General features: G+C 47.1%; 1 protein-coding gene across 1 annotated transcript in view; it reads left to right on the forward strand.

Annotated features, from left to right (window-relative positions):
• Positions 1-23747, forward strand: part of CSMD2 (CUB and Sushi multiple domains 2) — a 572570-nt gene that overhangs the window by 462297 nt on the left and 86526 nt on the right. The window contains 9 exon segments of the mRNA XM_045548313.1: positions 6124-6219; positions 7642-7845; positions 8229-8353; positions 9700-9796; positions 10900-11004; positions 15503-15621; positions 16129-16198; positions 18117-18233; positions 21166-21375. Coding sequence (XP_045404269.1) covers positions 6124-6219; positions 7642-7845; positions 8229-8353; positions 9700-9796; positions 10900-11004; positions 15503-15621; positions 16129-16198; positions 18117-18233; positions 21166-21375 — 1143 coding nt within the window.

The raw sequence follows: 23747 nt of genomic DNA on the forward strand, positions 1-23747 counted from the left end.
CATTTTGTATCCTAGAATAGGATTTTAAATGCTGCATAGTAGTCTCTCACATAGTTATTTAAAATTTATGTAATGAATTCCCTATTACTGAACATTTAGATTATTTCTAATTTCTCACTCTTATGGTTAGTAATTCAATGTGTTAGACATATATCTTCATACACATCTGTGACCTTAGATATCTAGAAGTAGAATTTCCAAGTTAAAGGATATGTGAAACATTTAAGGCTTCTTACACAGATTGTCAAGTGTCCCTCTGGAAAGATCTTGTCACTTTGTTCACCAACGATGAGTAAGAGGGCATGTTTTATTCTCACAAAAACCAGGTAATTAAAAAAACAAAAGCATCATCAGTTTGAAAAGTGAAAATGGTATCTCATTTTCTGATTTTGCTTTTTTTATTACAGCTAGGTTAGCCTTTTTATAAATGTTTATTGGCCTGTGCATTTTTTATTTGTGAATTTATTTGTGAATTTGTGTCAATTTTTCTATTAGCATTTATTTTCTTATTTATTGAATAGAGGTCCATATTATTATAGACTGTATTTGTTATATGCTATAAAAAGGCTTCCCCTCCAGTTTGTCATTTGCTATATAATTTTCTTCAGGGTGCTTTAATGTTAGAAAATGTAAATTTCTCATGATACCAAATCTATCAATGTTTTCTTTTATAGTTTTCTCCTTGGCTTTTATGCTGATCAAATAACTAATCCTCTGTGTTTTCTTTTACTTCTTAGTTTCATCATATTGCTGTAATACCTTTAGAATTTATTTTGATTTTTTAGTCGATGTAGGGAATCTAATCATATTCTTTCAAATACAGTTAATCAGTTGTCCTAGCAGAATTTTCAAAATGCCAGATTTACATATACTAAATTTTTATGAAGTTAAGGGTCTGTTCCTAGACTTTTTATCCATTTCCTCTAAGGGTCTGGTTTTTGTTTTGGTTTGGTTTGGTTTGGGTTTTTTGCCTTCTTTCCTTTCTTGAAAGGCTCTGTTTATTCTTGTATAAGTTTTAATTGTTAAACACTATAGCAGTGTTTCCTATTATAATAATTTTAAACGTATGGCACCAGAAGTCCCCAAAGTCATTCTTTGTTTTGAATTTTTTATTGACTGTTCATGTTTAGTTTTGCCTCCAAATAAAATTTAGAATCATTTTGTCAGGTTAAAAACATTGCATCAAAATTTTGACTATGATTTCATAAAACACATAGATTAAATTGGGGAGAACTCAGATCTTTATAACATTAACTCTTTTTGCCATCCAAGAACATGGTATGTCTCTGTTTATTTATCTGTCATAGCCTTTGGTAAGGTGCTATAATTTTCATTTAGGCAGTATTCCTTTTTTAACTTTATTCCTAGATATTTCATGGAGATTTTTGTTGCTGCTGTAAATGGATCTTTTTTCCCCTGTTATATTTTATAACTGGGCTTTGCTAGTATATTCAAAGACTGGCATTCTTGGCATATTCATTTTATAAAGTCATTGGACTCTTTACAATGGTGCTAACGCTGCCAACTCATTCTCCTGACTCCTCCAGGCAAGAAGCAATATCATCTGCAAATAAATTTGTCTCATTATTTTATCTCCTCCTTTTCAGTGGTTTTTCTTTTATTTTCTTCCATGGTTATTGGTCTATTCAGGTACATTACTTTAATATAGACGTTGATATTTTATCTATTGTAAAAAATTCATTTCATAATTTCTTTTAAATTTAGCAAAATAGTTTCTGTAGTACACTCTGATGTTTAATCTCCTTTGTATTAGTGGTTTGATCCCTGCCTTTATTTATCCTCCCGAATGCTGCCTTCACAGTCCCGTTTTTTCTCTGCGTCAGATGGTTTGTGGTTTTTTTGTTTGTTTGTTTGTTTAAATTTTGATTGCCCCAGTTTATCCATTCTTGTCTATTCTTCTATGGAGTTTGTTGTTATTTTCTGATTAACCTCCACCTTTATTTCATAATTTCTTTTCTCCTTTTTTTCTTCAGATTATTTTTTCCTTCTTGTTCTAAGTTCTTGATTTGAAAGCTATGTTCCTTATTTTCTCCATATAATAAAAGCATGTTTATAGTAATATATTCACCTCTAAGCATAGTTTTGGCTTCATTCCATAAACTTTGATATGTACTATTTTCATCATCATTACTTTCTAAATAGCCATGATAACACGTGTTGTTTTAATCTTTTTGCCTAAGAGTTGGTTAAGAATGTCTCTTCTTTTCCCTCAAGGACACAGATTTTATTCTTGTTGCATTAAACTTTTGCGTTAATTTCTCATTTTATTGCCACATGGTTGGAGACTATGACCTGTACCATTTCTATTATACTTAGGGGGCTACATGAGATTCTCTCAGTAGCCAAGGACATTTATTTTAATTCCCTAAGTATCTGAGAAGAACGTGTGTTCCCTGCAGGGTTGAGCAGCAGGACTGCAAGCTGAGGCTGGCAGTGACACTAGCTGGGCTCCAAGCTTAGCTCTCCTGCTTGCTGGCGAGGTGACTTCAGGCACAATACCTGATCTCTCTGAGCTTCAGTTTCCTAATCTGTAAAATGGGAAGAGCGAAAGTTCTACCTCCTAGAGTTATTGTTACAAGTGAGTTTATTAACAACATTAGATCAGTCTAACTCAATTATGTTATTCAAATCCATATATCAGTGATTCTCAGTGAAATTATTTTTTGATACCACCAGCCCACACATACACACCCAACCAAGAGTATAAATCAGGATCTCCCGGGGTAGGATGCTTTTTCAAAATCTCTTGATAGGTAGGTAGGTAGGTAGGTGATAGAGATATATAGATATAAGTATAGATATGAGAAGTATAGCTGTAATCCTAGTACTCTGGGAGGCTGAGGCAGGAGGATCACTTGAGGTCAGGAGTTTGAGACCAGCCTGAGCCCTGTATCTACTAAAAATAGAAAAATTAGCCAGGTGTGGTAGTGCATACCTAGTCCCAGCTACTTGGGAGGCTGAGGCAAGAGGATCACTTGAGCCCAGGAGTTTGAGGTTGCTGTGAGCTAGGCTGACATCATGGCACTCTAGCCCAGGCAACAGAGTTAGACTCTGTCTCAAAAAAAAAAAAATAGTTATAAGCATCACTTCTTGGCCTTTGGCTAAGATCAAGTATAAATAAATATAAGTATAGCTGTAGATATAGGCATATAAGAATAGGTAAAGGACCTACAGGAAGAGACAGGTATACATTTAGGACCTAGAGATATAAATGTGGATGTAGAATAGGTATAGACATGGGTGTACAGGACCAACAGAAATAGAAAGAAATGTAGATAGATAGCTGGAGGTATAAGAGCTACAGATACCAACATCAGTGTACTCAGACAGTGAGTCTCTCTTTCCTCATCTGGACAAACACTGATCATGAGCAATGGGTATTTATGAGAATGAACTGTGTCCCTGTCCCTGAGGTGTGTTGGGGGAAAAAAGCTTAATGACCACTACTCAGCAATCTTTATGTTTTCCTGTTTGATATATCAAAGACTGAGAATGTTGCATTAAAATATTTCCCACTACAATTGTGAGATTTTGTTGTCTTGTGTTTCTAACAATTTTTGTATCTGTGTTTGCCTGATAGATCTCCCATTTTCTCCAAGAGTCTTTTTCTTTTCACTGGAAGTTTACTGATATACTTTACAAGGAAAATATTTGCTCTAATATCTGTCATCTTGTTTTGTTCTTTCTGGGTTTTTGTTTCTGTTGTTTTGATTTTGCTTCCTCATTTTTCCATTCATACCTGACTCATCTCAGATTTCTAATTTTTTTAGGTGTATTTGGACTTTTATATTAATGTTATTAGTAATTAGTTTTAAATTATGGAATTCTTCCCCAAGAACAAGTTTTTACATTTGCATTTCATTTTGTTACCTCATTAACAATAGTTATTATAACTTTCCTGGTTATATTTATTCCTGCTAGTTCTTAAATTCCCTACTTTAGGTTTGGTGGGGTTTTTCTTGTTTTATTTAACCATGGCTTATAACTGCAGTACTTTCTGTCACCTTGCATATATGAGAACACCTGCCTTTTGACACATCATATAAATGACAACTTGATTACAAATCAAATTATGGGTCACAAACTTTATCTTTCAAACTGCAGTAAATGTTCCGCTATAGTCCAACATTTAATCATAAAGACAAATTGGGGTTCAGTCTGATTCTTTGCCCTTGTAAGTAACCTATGCTTTTTTGTCTATATGATTTTCATATTCTTTCTTTCTTTTTAAAATTAAAAAGTCCTCTAGGATGTGTTGTGGTGGAAGTCTCTTTTCACTAATTAGATCTGGCACTTGGCAAATTTTACTTCAGTTGGAACCCAAAGTCTTAGAAAAGGTATCTTCTTTCTTAAATTATTTTTTCTTGAACTTCAACATCTCTGTCTTCTCTCTCTCTGGAATTCTTGATATGTGCATATTGGATTTTTTTCATCTATCTTCCATGTTGCTTGTCATTTCTCTCATTATTTTAATCTCTTTATCCTTTTCCTGTGGATTCTGGGAGCATTTCCCAAATTTCATCTCCATTTCACTCTTTAATTTCTGTGAAATCCAGCTGCCCTGTGCTAGCATTTCTCATTTCTTTGTAGCTTTTATTAATCCCAGATCCTTCTTCCTCTGACTTCACAGGCGCAATGCAAGATTTAATCTTGCGACAACCATGACTGAAACTCTTCTGAGACTTTTTCCTGTTCTTTGTCGTAATTCTCATAAAAATATTTGCTTTGACTTCTCAGAGCGGTCTCCTTCCTTAGAACTGAAATCCTCTCATGTGTCCAGTGAGTTTGCGACGTGCTTTCCCGTGAAGCGGGAGGCCTGCTAACGGAGGTTCTGTGAGAGATCAGGGGGTCCCAATCCCCCTCTGTCAAGGCTAAATGACATGTGGATGGAAAAGTGAGGTTTCACTCTGCTCACATCCACTGGGAGGAGGCGCTGGCGATGGCGGTGATCATGAAGAGAGGCTTTGTCTTCCTGAGTTTCTTTTTGCTTTGGCAGCTAGAAGTTAGCTGGGCAGTGACTCCCAGCCAGGCTCAGCCCTCTGGGTCACATGTAAACCTAAGTGCGCTTTGAAAAAGGCTCTTTGCTCCTGTGGTCAGTAGCATCACATGGGCTTTCTGGAAACACTGGTGGGGACCTCCCAGGGGCTCCTTGGTGGGTCCCTACACCAGCCCTCACTGTAGTGGCTCTCTGTGACCCCGACTTCCCTTCTGAGAGTAGGCTTGCAGCCCTTCTCAGGGGTCCCAAGAAGCAGCAAGCAGAGTGGCCATGCCACGCCTCCACCTTCTGGGCTTCCCCAGGAAGGTGACCGCCCTCCACGGCTGCGGGTGCACTTGGGGCTGTCTGTCCCCTGGGCTACCTATACCATACCAAGCAGAAGATGTGCCTTCATCTTCTGCTACAAAGGCCGTCTGCCTCCCCCAGCTTCCTGTACCCATGCAGGTTTTCCCCCAGTTTATGTGGCATTGGCTGGGTAACAGGACATCCTGGTTTGCCTGGGGCAGTCCCAGCTTCCATTTGGTTGTCCCGGCATAATTATTGATAGAACTTCCTTTGACTCTCAAGTGTCCTAGGATGAGCAATGAATTATGTAATAGCTCTGTCACTGATCATTTCGAGGGGTGGAAGGGGGGCGTGGTCTGGGAAAGGCCAGCTGCTCTCAGATGATCACTTGACCCTTTTTCCCAGAAGCCAGTGCCTTTCTTTTTTTTTAATCAGACTGATGTCAGTTCTCCAAGTAAACCACTAAGTCATCTTGGTAACGGTCACTATCTCCATTCCTGTGGCCCAATATTTAGCAACTCTCTTTTCTCTAGCTGGCCACTTAATCTTTCTGAACCTCCCTTTCTTGCTCGATTACATGAGGGTGCTGAGCACTGTCATGCCAACTTCACAGTGACCACAGGTCACACTAAGACCATGGATGCAAAAGCCTTCTATAAACTTTAAACTGTAAAGTGCAGTAAAAATGTGAGGTTTCATTTCTGGAAGCCCTAGAATGTGGAAGGGATTGCTGTGTTGGGTATTGGCAGCCCCGGCTTCCTGGCTGGGCCAGACTGCTGGACTCACGGTCTTCCTCTCCTTCCCACCCCTTATCTTGGCAGGAGAATCACTGCCCTTGGCCACCTCCAATCAAGTTCTCATCAAGTTCAGTGCCAAAGGCCAAGTCCCAGCCAGAGGTTTCCACTTTGTCTACCAAGGTATGCAGGACACAGACGCCAGAGGAGGAAAGGCGATCTCTGTTCTTAGGGCACTCGGTGACCAAGGAAACAGGGATCTTTGACCCCTAGACTCAGCCTGTTTCTCAGGGTGCTTAGGGGCAGTTACTGGATTGTGAGGCAATTTCCTGAAATTCTGTTGAATTTTATATATTCGCTAACCCAATAGACATTTCTTAGACCAAGCTCTATGTCAAATAAGGAAGGAAATCAGACGTGGGAAACTAATTTCTTCCTCCCCCTCAAACCGCCCCCAGTGACTGGTATGGTCCAGATGGTACTGGGGACACCAGCCCAGCCTCTTCCCTAGACTCCCGCCCATGGGCTTGGTTTTGTCTGCAAGGCACAGTACGGGGGTGGGGCAAATACAGGCTTTGACGTGAGTTGGACATAGAGCTGAATCTCACCCGCCACCTTCTAGCTGGGCACCAGGTACTCCATGCCTCCGAGCCTCAGTTTGCTCACCTATTAAATGAGGGTAATAATGTACCTCACTGATAGGATTAAAAGAGAGTTCATGAAATAGCTAGTACCAAGCAGCTCATCAATGTTAGTTCTCTTTCTTACTGGCCCAGAAAGGCAAAGTTTGGAGCACCCTGGCTTTCACTGGCAGGCCCAACCTTCCCTCGTCCAGGAGAACATCTACTTTTGTAGGGCCCGTGATCTAAGCATGATCCTATTCATTTGGCTCTGCCCAGGATGACCTGCATTTCCTATGTGGGGTAGTCCTGCCACAGGCGCAGGGCCAGCCCACTCATAGCCCCAGGGATACTCCTCCCATAGGCACAGGGGTAGTCCTCCCATAGATGTAGGGGTAGCCCTGCCATAGGCTCAGGGGTAGTCCTGCCACAGATGTAGGGATGGTCCTCCCATAGGTGCAGGGGTAGTCCTTCCACGGATGTAGGGGTGGTCCCCCCACAGGGGATGCCATCCCTGGAGCCAGGACTGAAGGGTCCATCCACCACTGTGGGCAGAGGGAGAGAAGATTCAGGTCATGAAAGGCAGGGCTCCAGGAAGGATCCTAAGGCGCATGGGGAGGATGGGCCAGAGGCAGGGTGAAGGCACTGAAAGTGGAGGAGGAAGGGCAATTCGTTCTCCTTGTCAGGGGCTGTGGGACCCCGATCAGTGAGGGGCATCACTGGGAAGGCAAAGAACAAAACTGGGCCTAGAGTCTGGGCCAGAGGCTCACGCTGCCTCCCGTGGTCTCCAACAGCTGTGCTGTGACACTGGGTGTCCAAGCGTGTCTCAGTAAAATGGGCCTCATCCCAGACAGTCCCCACCCCTGACCTGGGAGCCTCTCAGGGTCCCATCCAGACTGTCTTTGTTCCAGTCCCATGTGTGTCCATCTCTGGGCCAGGTTCTAGAGGGATGAGGCCTCCCCCTCAGTGCCTTTGTCCCCCACAGCGGTGCCCCGAACCAGCGCCACGCAGTGCAGCTCTGTGCCGGAACCCCGCTATGGCAAGAGGCTGGGCAGTGACTTCTCGGTGGGGGCCGTCGTCCGCTTCGAATGCAACTCCGGCTATGCCCTGCAGGGGTCCCCAGAAATCGAGTGTCTCCCGGTGCCTGGGGCCCTGGCCCAGTGGAACGTCTCCGCACCCACGTGTGTGGGTGAGTGCCTGGACAGCGGGGCTGGGGAGGGGGCCTGGGGGCCAGAAGATAGTCCTTTCTCCCTGGGGGAGGCAGCAAGTCCCGGCAGGTGCCCCAAGGCACACGGCAGCCCCTTCCCCCAGCGTGACCTAAGCAGGAGTCCTGTCCAGGCCAAAGCGCCAGTCCTGCGGGTTGGTGTGAAGACAGCCATGGGTCCTGGGACAGGGACACGTGTGAAGGGAGGAACTGGGGGTCCAGGTCCCTGAGGGGGACAAAAAACAGAACGAGAAGGCGGGGCTGGGGCACAAAGGAAGAAGCCCCACGGGCAGGGGTCACCAGCGGAGGCGGGGCCGGGGGAGCAGTGTGCCTGGGGAGCCTCTGACCAAAGCTGCCTCCCCTCCCAGTGCCGTGTGGCGGCAACCTCACGGAGCGCAGGGGCACCATCCTGTCCCCCGGCTTCCCAGAGCCGTACCTCAACAGCCTCAACTGCGTGTGGAAGATCATGGTCCCCGAAGGCGCTGGCATCCAGGTAGGGGCCTGGGCGGGCGGGCGGCCACCCACAGGTGCTGGCCGTTGCCAAGCCCCGAGCCGGGGTGAGCCGAGAGAAGACACAGCCCTGTCCCTGCCATGGCGGCTAAAGAGGCTGGGTCCAAGTGTGGAGGTGTGGCCCACACACAGAAAAACACAGCAGCTCACGGGCCCCAGGAGCCTCAGGAGAGAGACAGGAAACTCAGGAAGGAGAGGTGACACTGGCTCGGGCCAGCAGGGAAGGCCAAAGGAAGGAATGTGCCTGGAGCTGGGATCTGAAGATTTGGGGAGAGCTCATACATGTGTCTCAAATGGCTTGAGGGATTTTTCTTAAGGTTGTGGGGACATTGCTGATGAAGGGAAGGAGCGAACCACCAAGCACAGCTGGGGTATCACCACCAGGCACACACCCAGGGTACCACACCTGCAGCCCAAGCCATAGAAGCTGCATTGGGGCATAACTGGTGCCCAGTGGTAGGAGCCCAGTGGAGGGAGGCCCCGGCCTTGGTGCTGAGGCAGAGAAGAGGGTCAGGTGCCTGCAAGGCCTGCAGAGAGGCAGCAAACTGGGGCCCCAGCTGACAGGTCTGGGCAGGGGTGGGTAATGGGCTCCCTGCTGCAGAATGTCTGATGTAGTCAGGGCAGGAAAGTGGGGAAGCTCAAGGAATGTTCCAGACATGATAAGAAGGCCAGTCAGACCAAGACATTCCCACTTCCTGGAATTTCTTTCCCCCATGCTCTACCTTGTAAATTTTCCCACCGTGTTTTTTTTTGTTTGTTTGTTTGTTTTTGTTTTTGTTTTTTTTAAGACAGAGTCTCACTCTCTTGCCTGGGCTAGAGTGCCGTGGCATCAGCCTAGCTCACAGCAACCTCAGACTCCTGGGCTCAAGCAATCCTCCTGCCTCAGCCTCCCGAGTAGCTGGGACTACAGGCATGCACCACCATGCCCGGCTAATTTTTTTTTTCTATTTTTTAGTTGTTTGGCTAATTTCTTTCTATTTTTAGTAGAGACGGGGTCTCACTCTTGCTCAGGCTGCTCTCGGACTCCTGAGCTCAAGCGACCCTCAGCCTGGGCCTCCCAGAGTGCTAGGATTAGAGGTGTGAGCCACCGCGCCCAGCCCCCACCGTCTTATAATCACTTCTTTCACATCTGTCTTCACCACCATTCAATGAGCTCCTTGGAGTAGGGGCTGCATCTTGCTTTGCTGGAAGGGCCTAGCACAGGGTCAGGCCCAGAACAGGTGCTTGGCAAGTTGAATTAACTGTGGGAGGAGAGGAGAGGGCGGGGAGGTGGGAGGAAGGAAGGGACGCAGGCTGCCTGACCAACAGTGCCATCCTGCTGCCTCCCAGATTCAGGTCATCAGTTTTGTCACAGAACAGAACTGGGACTCCCTGGAAGTGTTTGACGGTGCAGATAACACTGTAACCATGCTGGGGAGTTTCTCAGGTAAGGTGGCTTCCAATCCGGAGGGTCATGGTAGACATTGTTGTCATCATCATTGAGATATAATTCACATACCATAAAATTCAGCATTTTAAAGTGGACACTTCAGTGGTTTTTAGTATATTCACCAAGTTCTACGACTCTTACTACTATCTAATCTCAGAACATTCTGATCACCCGAAAAGAAACCAGGCACCCACTTTCACTCACTCCCCACCCCACCTGCCCTCCACACCCCAGCCTCCAGTAACCACTAATCTACTATCTCTGTGGGTTTGCCTGTTTCAGGCATTCCATATAAATGGAATCATACAATATGTAGCCTTCTGTGTTTGGCTTCTTTCATTTAGCATGATGTTTTCAAACTTCACCAACGTGTAGTATGCATAAGCACTTCATGATGTAGATATACCATATTTTGTTTATCCACTCATCAGTCGATGGGTCATTTCCACTTTTGCACTACTGTGATTGATGTTGCTATGAACATTCATGCACAAGTTTCTGTGTGAGCATGTGTTGTCAGTTCTCTTGGGTATATACCTAAGAATGGAATTCCTGGGTCATATGGTCATTTCATGTTTAACTTTTTGAGGAACTGCCAAATGGTTTTCCAAAGTGGGTACGTCATTTTCTATTGCCATGGTGGACTTCTGAGGGAACATGGTGCATGTTTCAGATCTTAAAAGATCTGAATCTTTTAAGCCCAAAACTCTAGGCTAACAAGGTATAAAGAGGAGTCATGTGCCCCAGAAAAACTGTCCACGGTGTTGGATTGTCCAGAGAATAATGCATGCCACAGTCTTTCTGAAGGTACTTGGGAGGGGAGCAAACTCAAAGTCCACCTGAGGAGCTCACTGTCCCTCAGGCACACAGCTCTGCCCCTGCTCACCTTGCAGGAAGTGCTTCGGGGTCTCTCCTCCTTTGGCCATTGGAGGCCTAGCCCTCTGAGGGGTGCTAATTTGTCATTTAGTGAGTTTGATCATTGGGGACATTTGGGGGCCTTGGGAGCAGAATGTCAGCAGGTGACAAAAGCAAGAGGAACAGGGAGGAGTGTGGGGGCCTGGAGGAGCTAAACATCAATGACCCTGGTGTCCTTGCCCTAGGAACAACCGTGCCTGCCCTTCTGAACAGTACCTCCAACCAGCTCTACCTTCACTTCTACTCAGACATCAGCGTCTCTGCAGCCGGCTTCCACTTGGAGTACAAAAGTAAGAATCTGGGGTCCCGGCTGTGTACAGTGTTCAGGGTGGAACTAAGAGTTACCAAGTCCCCACTCTGAGCTAATATTGGGGCTGTGTTTTTTCCATCCCACTGAAGCCTGACCACAAACCTAGGTGAGGATGCTAAAGCACAGAGAAGGTCTGAAACCTCCTCAAGGCTGCACAGCAGAGCTGGTTCTCACCCAGATGTCTGTTACTCAAAAACCTATGTTCTTGCTCAGTGTCCACACCCGGAGTGGGAAGGGGACTTGGTCACTGGCCTAGGCCCCAGTATACACTTTAGGATATAAGAAGATGGAGGTGTTTTCTTCCCCTAATCCTAAAAACTGGCCTCTCTAACCTCTAGTTCTGGGATGCATTTATCTTTGGAGTTCCTCCTGTCATTGGACACTTCACTCCTCTTCTTCTCGATTTCTACCTGCAAGCTCTAACCCTTACTTCCTGGCTTCCAGCACCCCTAAGTGCTCACCACTGAATACTCTGAACAGAAAAGTTGTGGGTGGGTCTTCTGGGGAGACTGCTTGCATCCTGGGACTGCCTTCCCCATCCCCTTTCCCCACTGGGTACAGGAAGGAGTAGGTAGGCGGCAGCATTTGTTCCACCTTTGTTTAGCAAATACTTATTGAGCATTTACAATGCACCAGGTGCGATGCTGGGTTTTGCCAGGATTGGGTAATATCAAGATGGGTCCATCCCCTCGTGGTCCTCCAGAAAGAGGCAGACATGTAGACAGAGAAGTGCATCACAGCATTGCAGGTGCTCCCATGGATGTCTCTAGATGGTAGAGCAGTGGTTCAAAGGAGAGAATGGTCACTTCTACCTGGGGCAGGTGGAGATACAAATGTCATGAAGGAACACTGAGTGCCCTCAATGTGCCAAGTCCTGTGTTAGGTGCCCACAGAACAAAAAGGAATAAGGCAAAGTCTCTGCCTTCAAAAGCACAAAGTCTAGGAGGAGAGAAAGGCATGGGAAACAGTCATCTTAGTGCAGCCTGAGATGCTCAGGAAGTACAGAGGAAGGGAGCTAAGCCTAGCCAGGTAAGGCCTTACAGAACGGAATGCCAGAGTTAGGTTTGGGATGAGAAGTAAGAAATGCAAGAAGGCATGGCTGGCTTGACCACCCATGACAGCATGGGCCCGTGCAGACAGAAGGCCCAGCTGGTGCTAGGTGCCTGATTGGTCAGCACCATCTGGGTCTCTAAAATGAAAAAACTTTATCTAGGTGCTTGGGGAGGATTAGCTGGATCCCAGGAAGCTCATCACCTGAAAGGACTGCCAAGTGCACCTGGCAAGAAAGACCTAGTACAGCCAAAAGCAAAGACCCTGAGGGGCAGAGAGTAGGACAGGAACCCCCGGGACTTCCTCCCTGCAGATGTCTAAAGCTTCGCTCACCTGGTAGAGTAAAGTCCCCTGGGTTTCTTGAGTAAGTCACATTTTTCCTTTTACCCTCTCCTCTCTGTTTTTTCTAGTTTTGTTTCTCTATCCAATATTTTAATTCAAGTCCTTGAGTGTTCTGAGACTCTTCTCTGTTCTTTCTTCTTCCAAAGATACATTTCCTTCCTAAATCACTCTGTCATTCTACTGCTTCATTCCCAGGAAGAATTCACCTCTTCTCAGTTTTCTTTGTCCAAGGGAACTGGCAGTTTTCTCAGTAGCTGACATTTCCCATGTGCCATCCACACATGGTGAGAAGAGCTAGGAGGGAAACAGAGGTCCTCATTGGTATTTGGAGACTGGAATTCCTGGGAGCCAGGACCCCATAGTTACATTTTGTCCCATAAGATAATCTACAAAGAGGGCACAGAGGCGGGAGAGTTAACTCTGTTGTAGAGGCAAATGGTTTTGAAGGGTACTGAAAAGTCACATCAATGGCTGTGATTCATATTTAATGTTTATTTAATTGAAATGGAAATGGAGCAATATGCTTTCAAAAGTAATAAATTACATATGATAAAAATTTTTTTTCTTTTGTTGTAGCGTGGCTTAAATAAAATCAAGCTGTGCAGTGTAAGAGAAATTAGAATGGGCTTTTCTCCATCTGCCTCCTTTGTTCTCTCTCTGGCCTCATCTCTCTCCCCATTTCATTTTTTCCTCCTACCACACTCTTTTGTCCTTGCTGTGTCCCTTTCTCTCTCTGCCGCTCCTTCTTCTGTCCACTGCCTTTCCAGCAAGTGGGTCTCTAGTGGCTAAGTTGTGACCACCCCTCTAAACACTGTTGGTTCTACTTGGCATGCAGGGGAGAGAGAGACAAAGTGACAAGACTAAGTGCTTCAAAGTACTTTGATGATTGTTTTAATGATTGTCTTTGGGGTCTTTTGTCTTAGCTGCTGAGATTTTTGGCAAGGCCCAAACAGCCTTGATTTCCAAACATCACATCCACATCTTAAAAGCACGTGTAGGCCAGAAACTGCCTGGGAAGAGCAGGAGGGGATCTCTGGGGTGATAATAATATTCTGCAGTGTTGGTAGGGGTGCGGGTTATACAGATGCAAGCTCAAATCTTGGCACATGTGCACTCACAGTTATGTCGATGACAACATGGAAATGTATGATTTGTGCATTTCGCCATATGTAAATTTCCCTCAGAAGGAAACAAAAGCACAAGTAGTTGTCAGAGTCTCATCTCATCTCAGTGTGGCATGAGGACCCATCACCTGCTGCACAAGAAGATGGGCTGGGGGCTGGGAGCCTCAGCTGACCAGTCCTTCCCTGTTCCTTTTCTACAAGCCCTGGGCTCCCTTCAGGCACTGGGTACACATGGGTTTCTCAGGGAGCCTGTATCCCCCAAGGGAGTCATGAGGAGGGCTGAGGCTGCCATCTCACAAGCTCTCGGGGCCATGCTGGTGCCCAGGGTCAGACCCAAACCCCCAGTCCACCCTCCTCTCTTTTCTGTGGCCCGTGGTAAGGAGGACCACTTGGGAATTGGTGGAGAACTCGGTTTGCAGCTATCCTGTGCCTGCCCCTGAGTCTCACAGCCCTCGCCCCTGGAGAGATGCCCTGCAAGCCCAGTCCAGCAACACACAGAAATTTACTTAGTGCATCCAAAGCACCTGCACCTGTAGGTGGGCTCCTGCGAGGCACAGGAGAGGCAGGAAGCCCCCAGCCGGGAGATGCTACACTCCTGCTTGCTGTGTGGGAGGCAGCCAGGAGGGGATCGAAAACAGGAAGAGGGTGATTTCAGGAGGGGAGACAGGCAGAGCAGGGGCAGGTGAGCATATGTGGCCTCAGGGTTTGGCCTTCTTTTGGGCGGACCTGGGGTCAAGCGGGGCTGGTCTGAATCCCAGCTCTGTGGCTTACTAGGGGCATGTTCCCAGGCCTCTCTCAGCTTGTGTCCCATCTGCAAAACGGGATGTCAAGACCTGCTTGAGGGTATGAGGGGACGTGTGTGACTCACTGGCCCCCACTCTGCTCATGGGAGGTGCTCAGTGAGTGCTGCCCCTGTGGGAAAGGTGTGGCAGGCAGGGAGGGGGAGGAGGAGGAAGGTCAGAGTGGGTGTTCTAGCTAAGCACTGTGTACCATGCAAGGTATAGAATAAGGAATAAATGAATGTAGTTGAATTTGAAGAGTCAAGAAAGGGGAGTGAAGGAGAACTTGAGAGTCCACAGAGGTGACCTTGAAAAGGGACCAGGCCAAGATGGTGAATCAGGTCCCAGATGTCAGGATGAGAAGGTTGGATCCATGTAACAGGCCATGGGGACCAGCTTCACATTGCTGAGCAAGGCAGTCCCGTGATCCCAGGAGAGATTTTAAGGAACTCAAGTTGCCTGTGAGTGCAGGGTGGTCTGGAACTGCAGTGGCTCTGGGTAGTGATGAGAGGGGGCCTGTTACAGGGGCTGGTGCTAAGTGAGGCCAGAGCTGACCATGGCAGGCGAAGTGTGAGCGGCCACCACTGCCGCTCCCAGAAAGGGGCTGGCTCAACCTTGAAAGCACAACTGGAGAAATAAAGCAGTGGAGAGTCTTATCCACCAGCAAACGTGCCCCAGGACAGTCTGCTCAGAACGTGGGACTCTGGCTTGGCCTCAAGCGTTGCTGAGATGCCCCTGTCCTGTAACTGCTCTCCTTCCTTCTGACCTTTCTTCTGCCTCTCCCCACATCTCAGCCCATGGAGACTGTCTCCTTAGGGTAAGGAAGACAGAGGGAAGTCAGGAGTAGGAGGCAGGAGCCCCTGCAGAGAGGTCTGAGGGTTTACAGGGCTGGGGAGCTCCCTAGCTTGGAGCTCAGTGGGAGGGCAAGGCAGCCACAGTCCCTGGGATGACACCCTCCTGCCCCAAGGAGCTTTGGCCTGTTGAGCCTTTGTAGCCACGTAAACATTCCGTTTTTCCCCATGTGCTGCAAGGTGTAGAAGGCCGGGAAGCAGCAGCCCGGAGGCTGAGAGAAAGCACAGGTTGGAGGCACTCCTCCTCCTGCTGCCAGCATCGCCCAGCCTACCGTGGCGCTGGTCTGCTGGGCTGGCCCGTTCTCCTTTCCGACTGTCTCTGTCTTGTCTAGCGGTGGGCCTGAGCAGTTGTCCAGAACCTGCTGTGCCCAGCAACGGGGTGAAGACTGGTGAGCGCTACTTGGTGAACGACGTGGTCTCTTTCCAGTGTGAGCCGGGATACGCCCTCCAGGTACCTCCCTTTGACACCAGGACAGGAAACAGACATCCCCTGGGATGAGGTTGGCCAGCCTTGCACCGGCAGAGTACAGTCACCAAAGAACAGGGAGCAGCCGCCAGTTCTCTTGGGGACCATTATTCCCTCCTGGAGCTGTTCATGCAAAAGACAAACTCTGCTGACTTTAACAATTTGGCATCAGCCAGACTCCGACGTGTTCCTGCAAAGTTTGAGTCGGCTTGGGAAAATTTAATTTCCCTTTGAAGGCCATCGGAGAATTTAGTAATTAAAGGAACCTCACAGGGAAACCTCTAGTAATGAGAATTCTTTAGTAATGGTTGTTAATAATTGTCCTTCCCCCAAATCTCTCTCCCTCTGCCTTACTGCCATCCCACGGTGGATCTGTGTGTCTTTGCGTATCTTGTCCCTTAACGTGAGGCCCCTGAACAAGCTCCCTGCTCTGGGTTGCACATGCAGTCGTGCGTGAGGCACCTAGCCCACCCCTCTTCCTGATTCCTCCAGGGCCACGCCCACATCTCCTGCATGCCCGGAACCGTGCGGCGCTGGAACTACCCTCCTCCGCTCTGTATTGGTAAGAGAGCCCAGACTTCACAGTTCATGCAAATCCATTTCCTCCCAGGGATTTGAGTTCAGGGGCATATCGTCGAGTTCAAGTTCAAACCAGAAGAATGTTTCTTATTCCAGGTTTGTCCCCAGTCAATTGTTCTAGACTGATGTTTTTATGATCTCCAACTCTCATTTAAGGCTGCCATGACTTTTGGAAACCACTGCCCAGCAAATGAAAAACTACGGGAGATTTGCTCATTTGAAAACATGATGATGACCTTTCTGATTCCCCACGGCTTATCTCCAGACCCCAAATGAAACTTCCGGGCACTTTGGGCTTACCGCTGTGACTTTTTGTGGGACAGACAGATAGATCCACTAATAAAGAAATGCCAAGGGTTACACATGAAACAAGAACATAGCTCAGTTTTGTTTCTTACCCTGTACTAAGGCAGCGGGTAAGGAGATCAACAGATAGAAGAAAAGACAGGGTCTCCCTCCTTGGGGGCTTCTGGTCAGGGTAGACAAGGGGGAAAGGAATGTTTGTTGAGCATCTACTATATGCTAGGCAGGGGGCTCCGTGTTTCCTCAGATACCTTCAGGGGAGGTTTCAATTACCCTGCATTTGCAAATAGGAAATCTAAGTCTTTTAGGATTAAAAAGAAAGTGGCAGAGTCAGGAATAGAAACCTCAGGTTCTCTAGGTGCCAAGGTGACAGTAAAGTGCCCTAAGGCTGACCTTGGGGTAGAGAGTGAGGGGAAGCAAGGGAGTGTCACTTGGGCACAATGGCACTTTCCTTCGGTGATTTCACCAGGGTGCAGGGCCTGGTCATCTGCGCAGCCGGTCAGAAATGGGATGAGTCAGCACAAGGCACTTCCCCCATCATACGACAGAGGCCCTGCAAGGTCATCTTACTAACAGCAGCTGCCGTCCACTGGGGCTTTATCACGCCTACAGCTGTGTCCCACGTGAGGCGTGGTCCTTTCGTAACAACCCTGCTAGACAAGTGCTGTGGCTAGTTCCGTTTTGCAGTTGGGGGAAACTGAAGTTTGGAGGGGTTTAGAACTTGCCCAAGGTCCCATAGGAAGTGAAGGTGGGATTGCGACCCAGGCGGCCAAGGTCAGAGCCTGCTCTGCACTGTTTTCTAGTCCGTTTGCCAAGCCGCCCTCTCCCTGGAAAGCGCTTGCCTGGACCTGCGCTTGCCCCTTCTCCGCTCCTTTCTCTGGACCTCCGTGGCTGGCTAACCCCTTTCCACTCACACGACCTCTTCCTAATAAGATATCAAGCAAAGAATTGATGCCCCAGTCTTGCATCCTCAGATGACCCTGAAATCACCTTGATTGGCGTTTCAAATGTCCCCAAGCCCTCAGGTCACTCTCATGGTTGGTTCCTATGGAATGCTCATCACGGTCACTTTTCCGAGGGCGCTGGTGGTGAGCCTCACCTGCTGAGCACCCTGCCACCCTGCCCCATATAATATGTATTTGTAAAGAGCCCACCACGGTGCCTGGCCCAGGGTGCAGAGGGGATGTATGCTAGACCCCTTCTTTTGTCCCTTCTCTGCCATCGTGAAAGAGTGTGTTAGGCAGTGAGGAGAGGGAGCCCTGGGGGGTGGTCAGACTTGGCGCAGACCACTTTCACTTTTCCTGTGTGTGCTCCCCAAGGGGACTGACCTGTGGAGGGCATGCTCAAGCTCAAGAGTCCATAACGTGGGTTTGTAGACTCCTGGGCAGTCCTAGGATGTACTTCCCTTCCTGAGCCTCCATACTCAGTCTTGCCCATGTGTGCATTTTTTAGGGGGATTCCTTTGGATTCTCAAAGGGATTTATGAGTCATGAAAGGTTAAAATCTGCGGCTCTAAGGGAGCTTCCAAATGTTGGCATGGCCCTGTACCCCACCTTGATGTTGTCCTAACTAACCCCTGTCTTGTGTCATTGTCACAGCGCAGTGTGGGGGAACAGTGGAAGAGCTGGAGGGAGTGATCCTGAGCCCGGGCTTCCCAGGCAACTACCCCAGTAACATGGACTGCGCCTGGACGATAGCACTGCCCGTGGGCTTTGGTAAGTGTCCGCGACCCCCGGAGGAGACAGGGGATTCACACCTAGGCCCCTGAGCGTAAAACAACTATGCCGAAATCTCTCAGCATGACCTTGGCCCAGTCAGTTTAGCACTCTGCCTCTCTGTTTTCTGGTCTGTTGACCTCTTGTACAGGCATGAAGATCGATTAGGAACAGCAGAGATGAAAGTATGGGAGGAGGTGGAATCTTAGGAGTTTCCATTATATTATGGTTTGAGTAATGAACTAAAATCCAGGAATGTGGAATGAGTAATTACTCAAGGATGGTTAGAAAAGAAAAAAAAAATATGTTTTCCAAGAGACTGGACCTCAAGTTGTGCTTTAAACTCCAATATCCAATTTATCATCCTAATTAAATTGAGCCAAAGCCAATAGGAAATTGAGTTTGCATTCCTCATGCATACATTCTAGCTGGCCCAGAGATGGGGAAGGGTTTGTTTTCTTTTGGTGGAGTATGCCAGGCATGGAGGTTGTCGGGGGTGGAGGACATTGATGTGGATCCAAAATTGCTGGTGATCCAGGTGTTGTGCACTGGGAATATAATTTAACCCAAAATATATATGTTGAAGTGATAAAGGCTTTGTGCTGATGGGGAACGGAGGGGCTGTGCACGTACATCTTGCACAAGTCACTGCTCTGCTTCTAGGAAAGAAATGTCCCGAGGGAATTATTCCTGCACAGGCCTGGGAAGGCCCAGTCTGGGAGCCTCAGAAACAAAGATCAACCATTTCATCCTTTATTATTCAACCTGGAGTGTGTCTTCTGATTAGAGAGGGGGCTTTCAGGAGAAAGCAGTCTAACTGGCCTTCTAAATCTGGTTGAAGGGGAGGAGAGAGGTTGGGGACCCTCTGAAGAACGGAGTCTTCTATTCAGTACCATCTTCTGAAGGGAAGTGGGTGCAAAGTGATGACAACTTTGGCCGCCTTGGGAGACTCTAGATTCTGAGACACTGAGGAAAGAGGATCTGGGAGCCCCTATACTGCATCAAGCCTTGGGGCAGAAGAACCTGAAGTGCTAGAAGGTGGGGAGAGGGAAACATCCAAAGGCAAACGGAAGTTTAAATAAGATGACTGTTTTCTGTAAGTCCTTATGTTCAGCCCCCAGAGATCTCAATCTGTAAGTTGCGTTGCTTATTCGGGCTTTGGGGAATAAGTCTACTGCAGGGTCCAGCCGCAGAGGCCAAGATCCCTTGCTTTCAAGTTAATGTTGGATTCCAACCCAGTCCCTAATATGGCACCTGGTTTCAGTGTGTACAGAGCCACCGCATCTACATGCTTCTGCCACTAGATGTCGGTCACAGTCCAGTTCTCTCCGCAGAGCTCCATTCAGAAATTCTGAAATCCTTAAAGAGCCCCCTTTGAAAGGCGTGCAGTGCACAGTGTTCTTGTGTAAGGGATGATGCCCAGGCTGGGAAACGCAGAGCACGGGCTCCACAGATTAGATGTACGAAGATGCTTGCTCACGGCAAAATCATCTGGAATTTGGAAACAATCTGCATGTTCATTAGTAGGGAAGTGAGTTGTGTGATCAGATAATTCCTAAGATAAAATTAATTAACATGTAGTTAAAATGAATGAACTATATTTTTGCATATTAATAGATAAACCTCGAAAAACACAATAGTGTGTAAAAAAATAATGTATATACAGTATAATACCATTTATGTAAATGTTTGAAACACATAAACCCAGATGTATTTAGGAAACCACAACTGTGAACTAGAAGGTTATTTTCCAAATTCATGATAGTGGCTGCTTCTGTGGAAGAAAGGAGGGGGTTGGGACAGGGCAGGAGACAAAGGGGCTTCAACACTAAATGTCAAGTCTTTATTGTATTCTTTAAATAACCAGATGCAAAAAAAAATACACATATGTGCTCATTCTGAGCTAATTAGAAGGTACAGATGAGCAAATTTTTAAAATGAAGACCCATCTATAATCCCATCATGCATAGATAATCTCCGACAGCTTAGTTTTCCGCCCTTAGAGTGTAATTCTTATGAAGACAAGGACTTGCTTGATCCTGTTCACCCTGTGTGATGTCTAGCACAGCCCCGCTGCATGGCAGATGTTCAGTGAATATTCTTAGCAAATGAGTGAATATTCTTCTATGTTTTTAATACAAAAATCAGAATTGTATACTGCATAACTTTTTGCTCTCTGATTTTCACAATTAACAATACATTGTGGGCATTTCCCTGTGTTCAGTAAATATATTTCTTCAATAACATTTTCCATAGTGATCTAATTTTGAAAAATCTTATCAGTAGATGTATATTCACATTGCCACCTTCATTCTCCAAAGAGTATTTAATGTGTACATTAATGGCTTAATTAGATTCATTTAACCTGTCAGGTTGCTAGGAGATCTTTATTCATCCACTAAGAGCCCAAAGCGTAAACTTCATGTGGCCTCTTAATGGAGCAGGTGGGATATTGTATGCTTCTAAGCCTTATGTTTCTGAGTTATCTTAAGGTTTCTAGAAAATAGCTTTATTGAAGGTCACATCTTTGAATTAAGTAGGGAGGGTGTTATTTTAAAGTAAAAAGTTGATTTTTATACTGATATTAGACAGAATACTGATACTTTATACTGATACTAGATATGAATCACAAATTAAAACAAGTGCTGACCCTGAACTTTGTTTTTATTAAAATAAAATGGACTCTAATGGAGCTCCAAAATGACTGATGCCTTTGCTTTTGAATTAATAATATACTCTTAAGTTCAATCCTGTCTGAAGGCAAGAGACTTGGCTGGACCAGCAACTCCCAAAGTGTGTTCTGGGAACATGACTGGGTGGGGAGCCAGCCGCGGGGGCTCGTGGGCTCTGGCAGGAGATGCTGTTATGCAGCAGCACCCTTGGGGCGGGACTGAGTTGCTCTGGGCACTGTCTGCCTCTGTCTTGCTCCCAGGAGCTCACATCCAGTTCCTGAACTTCTCCACCGAGCCCAACCATGACTTCATAGAGATCCGGAACGGGCCCTACGAGACCAGCCGCATGATGGGAAGATTCAGTGGGAGCGAGCTCCCTGGCTCCCTGCTGTCCACGTCCCACGAGACCACTGTGTATTTCCACAGCGACCACTCCCAGAACCGGCCAGGATTCAAGCTGGAGTATCAGGGTAAGGACAAGGAGCGCCGTGTTAGTGCCTCTGCCCATCCCCATCTCTTACCCCCCTCTGCCCACCCCGCACCCTTCCCTGTGGGGAAGACAGAATGCCAGAAGGGGTGGGGTGGGCGGCAGGCCCGTCCACGGAGGCTTCCCTTCCGTGGCAGATGTCTCTGGCCCCCGAGGCTATCTCATCACGTGTGACAGCTTCCGTTCTCCCACAGCGTTTTCCAGAGTGGCAGGCCTACCAGCACCCTGCGAGGTTCCACCTCTGTCCAGACCCGGCAGCCAGCAGCTGTCCCTGGGCAAGTGGCCCATCTGTTCCTTCTAAGGCATGCCCCGGTGTCCAGCCAGCCACTCCCCCTCGGGCTTGATAGACTGAATTAACTCACTCTGGATCCTTCTCTGTGTGTCAAGCCTGATTACTCTCAGCAAAGCTCTTCCTATGACAGGACAGAGGATTCCAGTTACAGTCCTAACAGCGTCCCCTCAGCTTTGCACAGTGAGACAGGGTTTTCCGATGTGAGACCCAACCACACTCACTGTGGCTGTGCCTTCCCTGTGACAGGCCTCACTCCACTTAGCACTTTCTCTGGATAGAGCCCCATCCACTACAACTCAGGCTTCCCCTGTGTAATGGGCCTAACATCGCCTGTGGGTATGAAGATTGTGCCCAACCTGTGCAGCTGTACATGGCGAGCCATCTTTTCTCCCTCAGATGCTTCCCTGTTGTGACTTACTGAATCACTGGTTCTAAATACTTTCCCAGATTCTTCCATTTTTTTTATATTTTTAGATTTTTTTCTAATATTAATACATGATTATAAAAAAATTAAAACATGCTGAGCCAGTGGCTCACACCTGTAATTCTAGCACTTTGTAAGGCTGAGGCAGGAGGATTACTTGAGACCAGGAGTTCAAGACCAGCCTGGGCAACATAGTGAGACCCTGTCTCTACAAAAACAATTTTTTAAAAAAATTAGCCAGGTGCAGTGGTGCACCTGTAGTCCCAGCTACTTGGGAGGCTGAGGCAGGAGGATCCCTTCAGCTCCGACATAGTGAGATCCTATCTCTAAAAAAAAAAATGTAAAACATTACAGACAAGGCCAAAGCTTTCTTTGTCTACAGCCTCTAAACCCATGATAATTCCCCAGAAATAACCACTGTTGTTGTGGTGTGACCTTTCCAGACCTTTTCCTGTGCCTTGACATACATATATTATCTGTATCTGTGAAAACTCTGCAATGTTTTACAAAAATTTTTGGCCATGTTTTCTATATAAATAGTACCATACTATGTGCAAGGTTCTGAGACTTGGCTTTGTCGTGACAGGAATAATAGGGTATGGAACTCCTCCGTTGTCAGAGGGGAACACCGAGCAAGGATTAGGTTTGTCATTTAACGAAAGCCTTAAATGGGGTGAGTCTCCCTGCTCCCCCTAAGACTTTCACTGCCAAATCACCCAGACCCCCTCTGCCACCAGGGCCATCCATGCCTCTCCTGCCGCTAACCAGCTCCCCACTCCCACGTGGCGGCTCAGGACTTTGGCACGCTAGTCACCTTGATGATTTCCCAGGGAAACCTGCCCTGCTCCTCCCCCTGGGACTTCCCTATGTGATATTGAACAGAAACACATAACGCAGCCACCATCACTGACTGAGTGCTAGGAAATGTTAGCTTCAAGATCTTCTTTACTATATTGTTATTATGTATAATAAATATGTCCACTTCCATGGAGCATTCATTCCGTCTCAACTGTTTCCACTAAGAATTTCCATCGTCAGAACATTACATCTTTTTCCCACTGCCTATTTCCAGTGCGGAGCAGGCTCTGTGACTGCAGGCTCTGTGACTGTGTCTTGTGGACCCAATTAATGGAAGGCTTTGCCCAAGGAGCCCCTCATCGGCCTCTCCCTGATGGACGGGCCTCAGCTGCTTCCACTGAGACATCTGCTGTCCAGTCAGCCCCACCCATTCTCTCCGAAGCAGCATCTCTGCAGGGACTTGCTTTGTGACAGTCACACATTCCCTTAGCCCAGCTATTCCCTGTGAAAAGCTTCACTCCTTGCCACAGATTTGGCTTATTCCCACCAGAAATCTTCCTTCCCGATTGGTTGGAAAGACCCCACTCAAATCTAACCTTCACTGCTTCCTTTGTCCGTGACCTGGATCCTCGCTGTGAAGATTCTGCAAGATGAGCAACGTGGGCCTACGCGTGGCCCCACACGCTGCTCAGTGAACAGCAGTTCAGTCCAGCAATGTCTTCCTTGAGCCTCCTTTCCCAAGGAAACACTATTAATAATAACGTAATATTTATTGAGCATTCACCACGTGCCAGTGCTGTGCAAAGAGCTATGCACATATCACCCTGTTTAGTCCTTACCT

Source organism: Lemur catta, chromosome 3, assembly GCF_020740605.2.
Source record: "Lemur catta isolate mLemCat1 chromosome 3, mLemCat1.pri, whole genome shotgun sequence".
In the NCBI taxonomy this organism is placed as follows: domain Eukaryota; kingdom Metazoa; phylum Chordata; class Mammalia; order Primates; family Lemuridae; genus Lemur; species Lemur catta.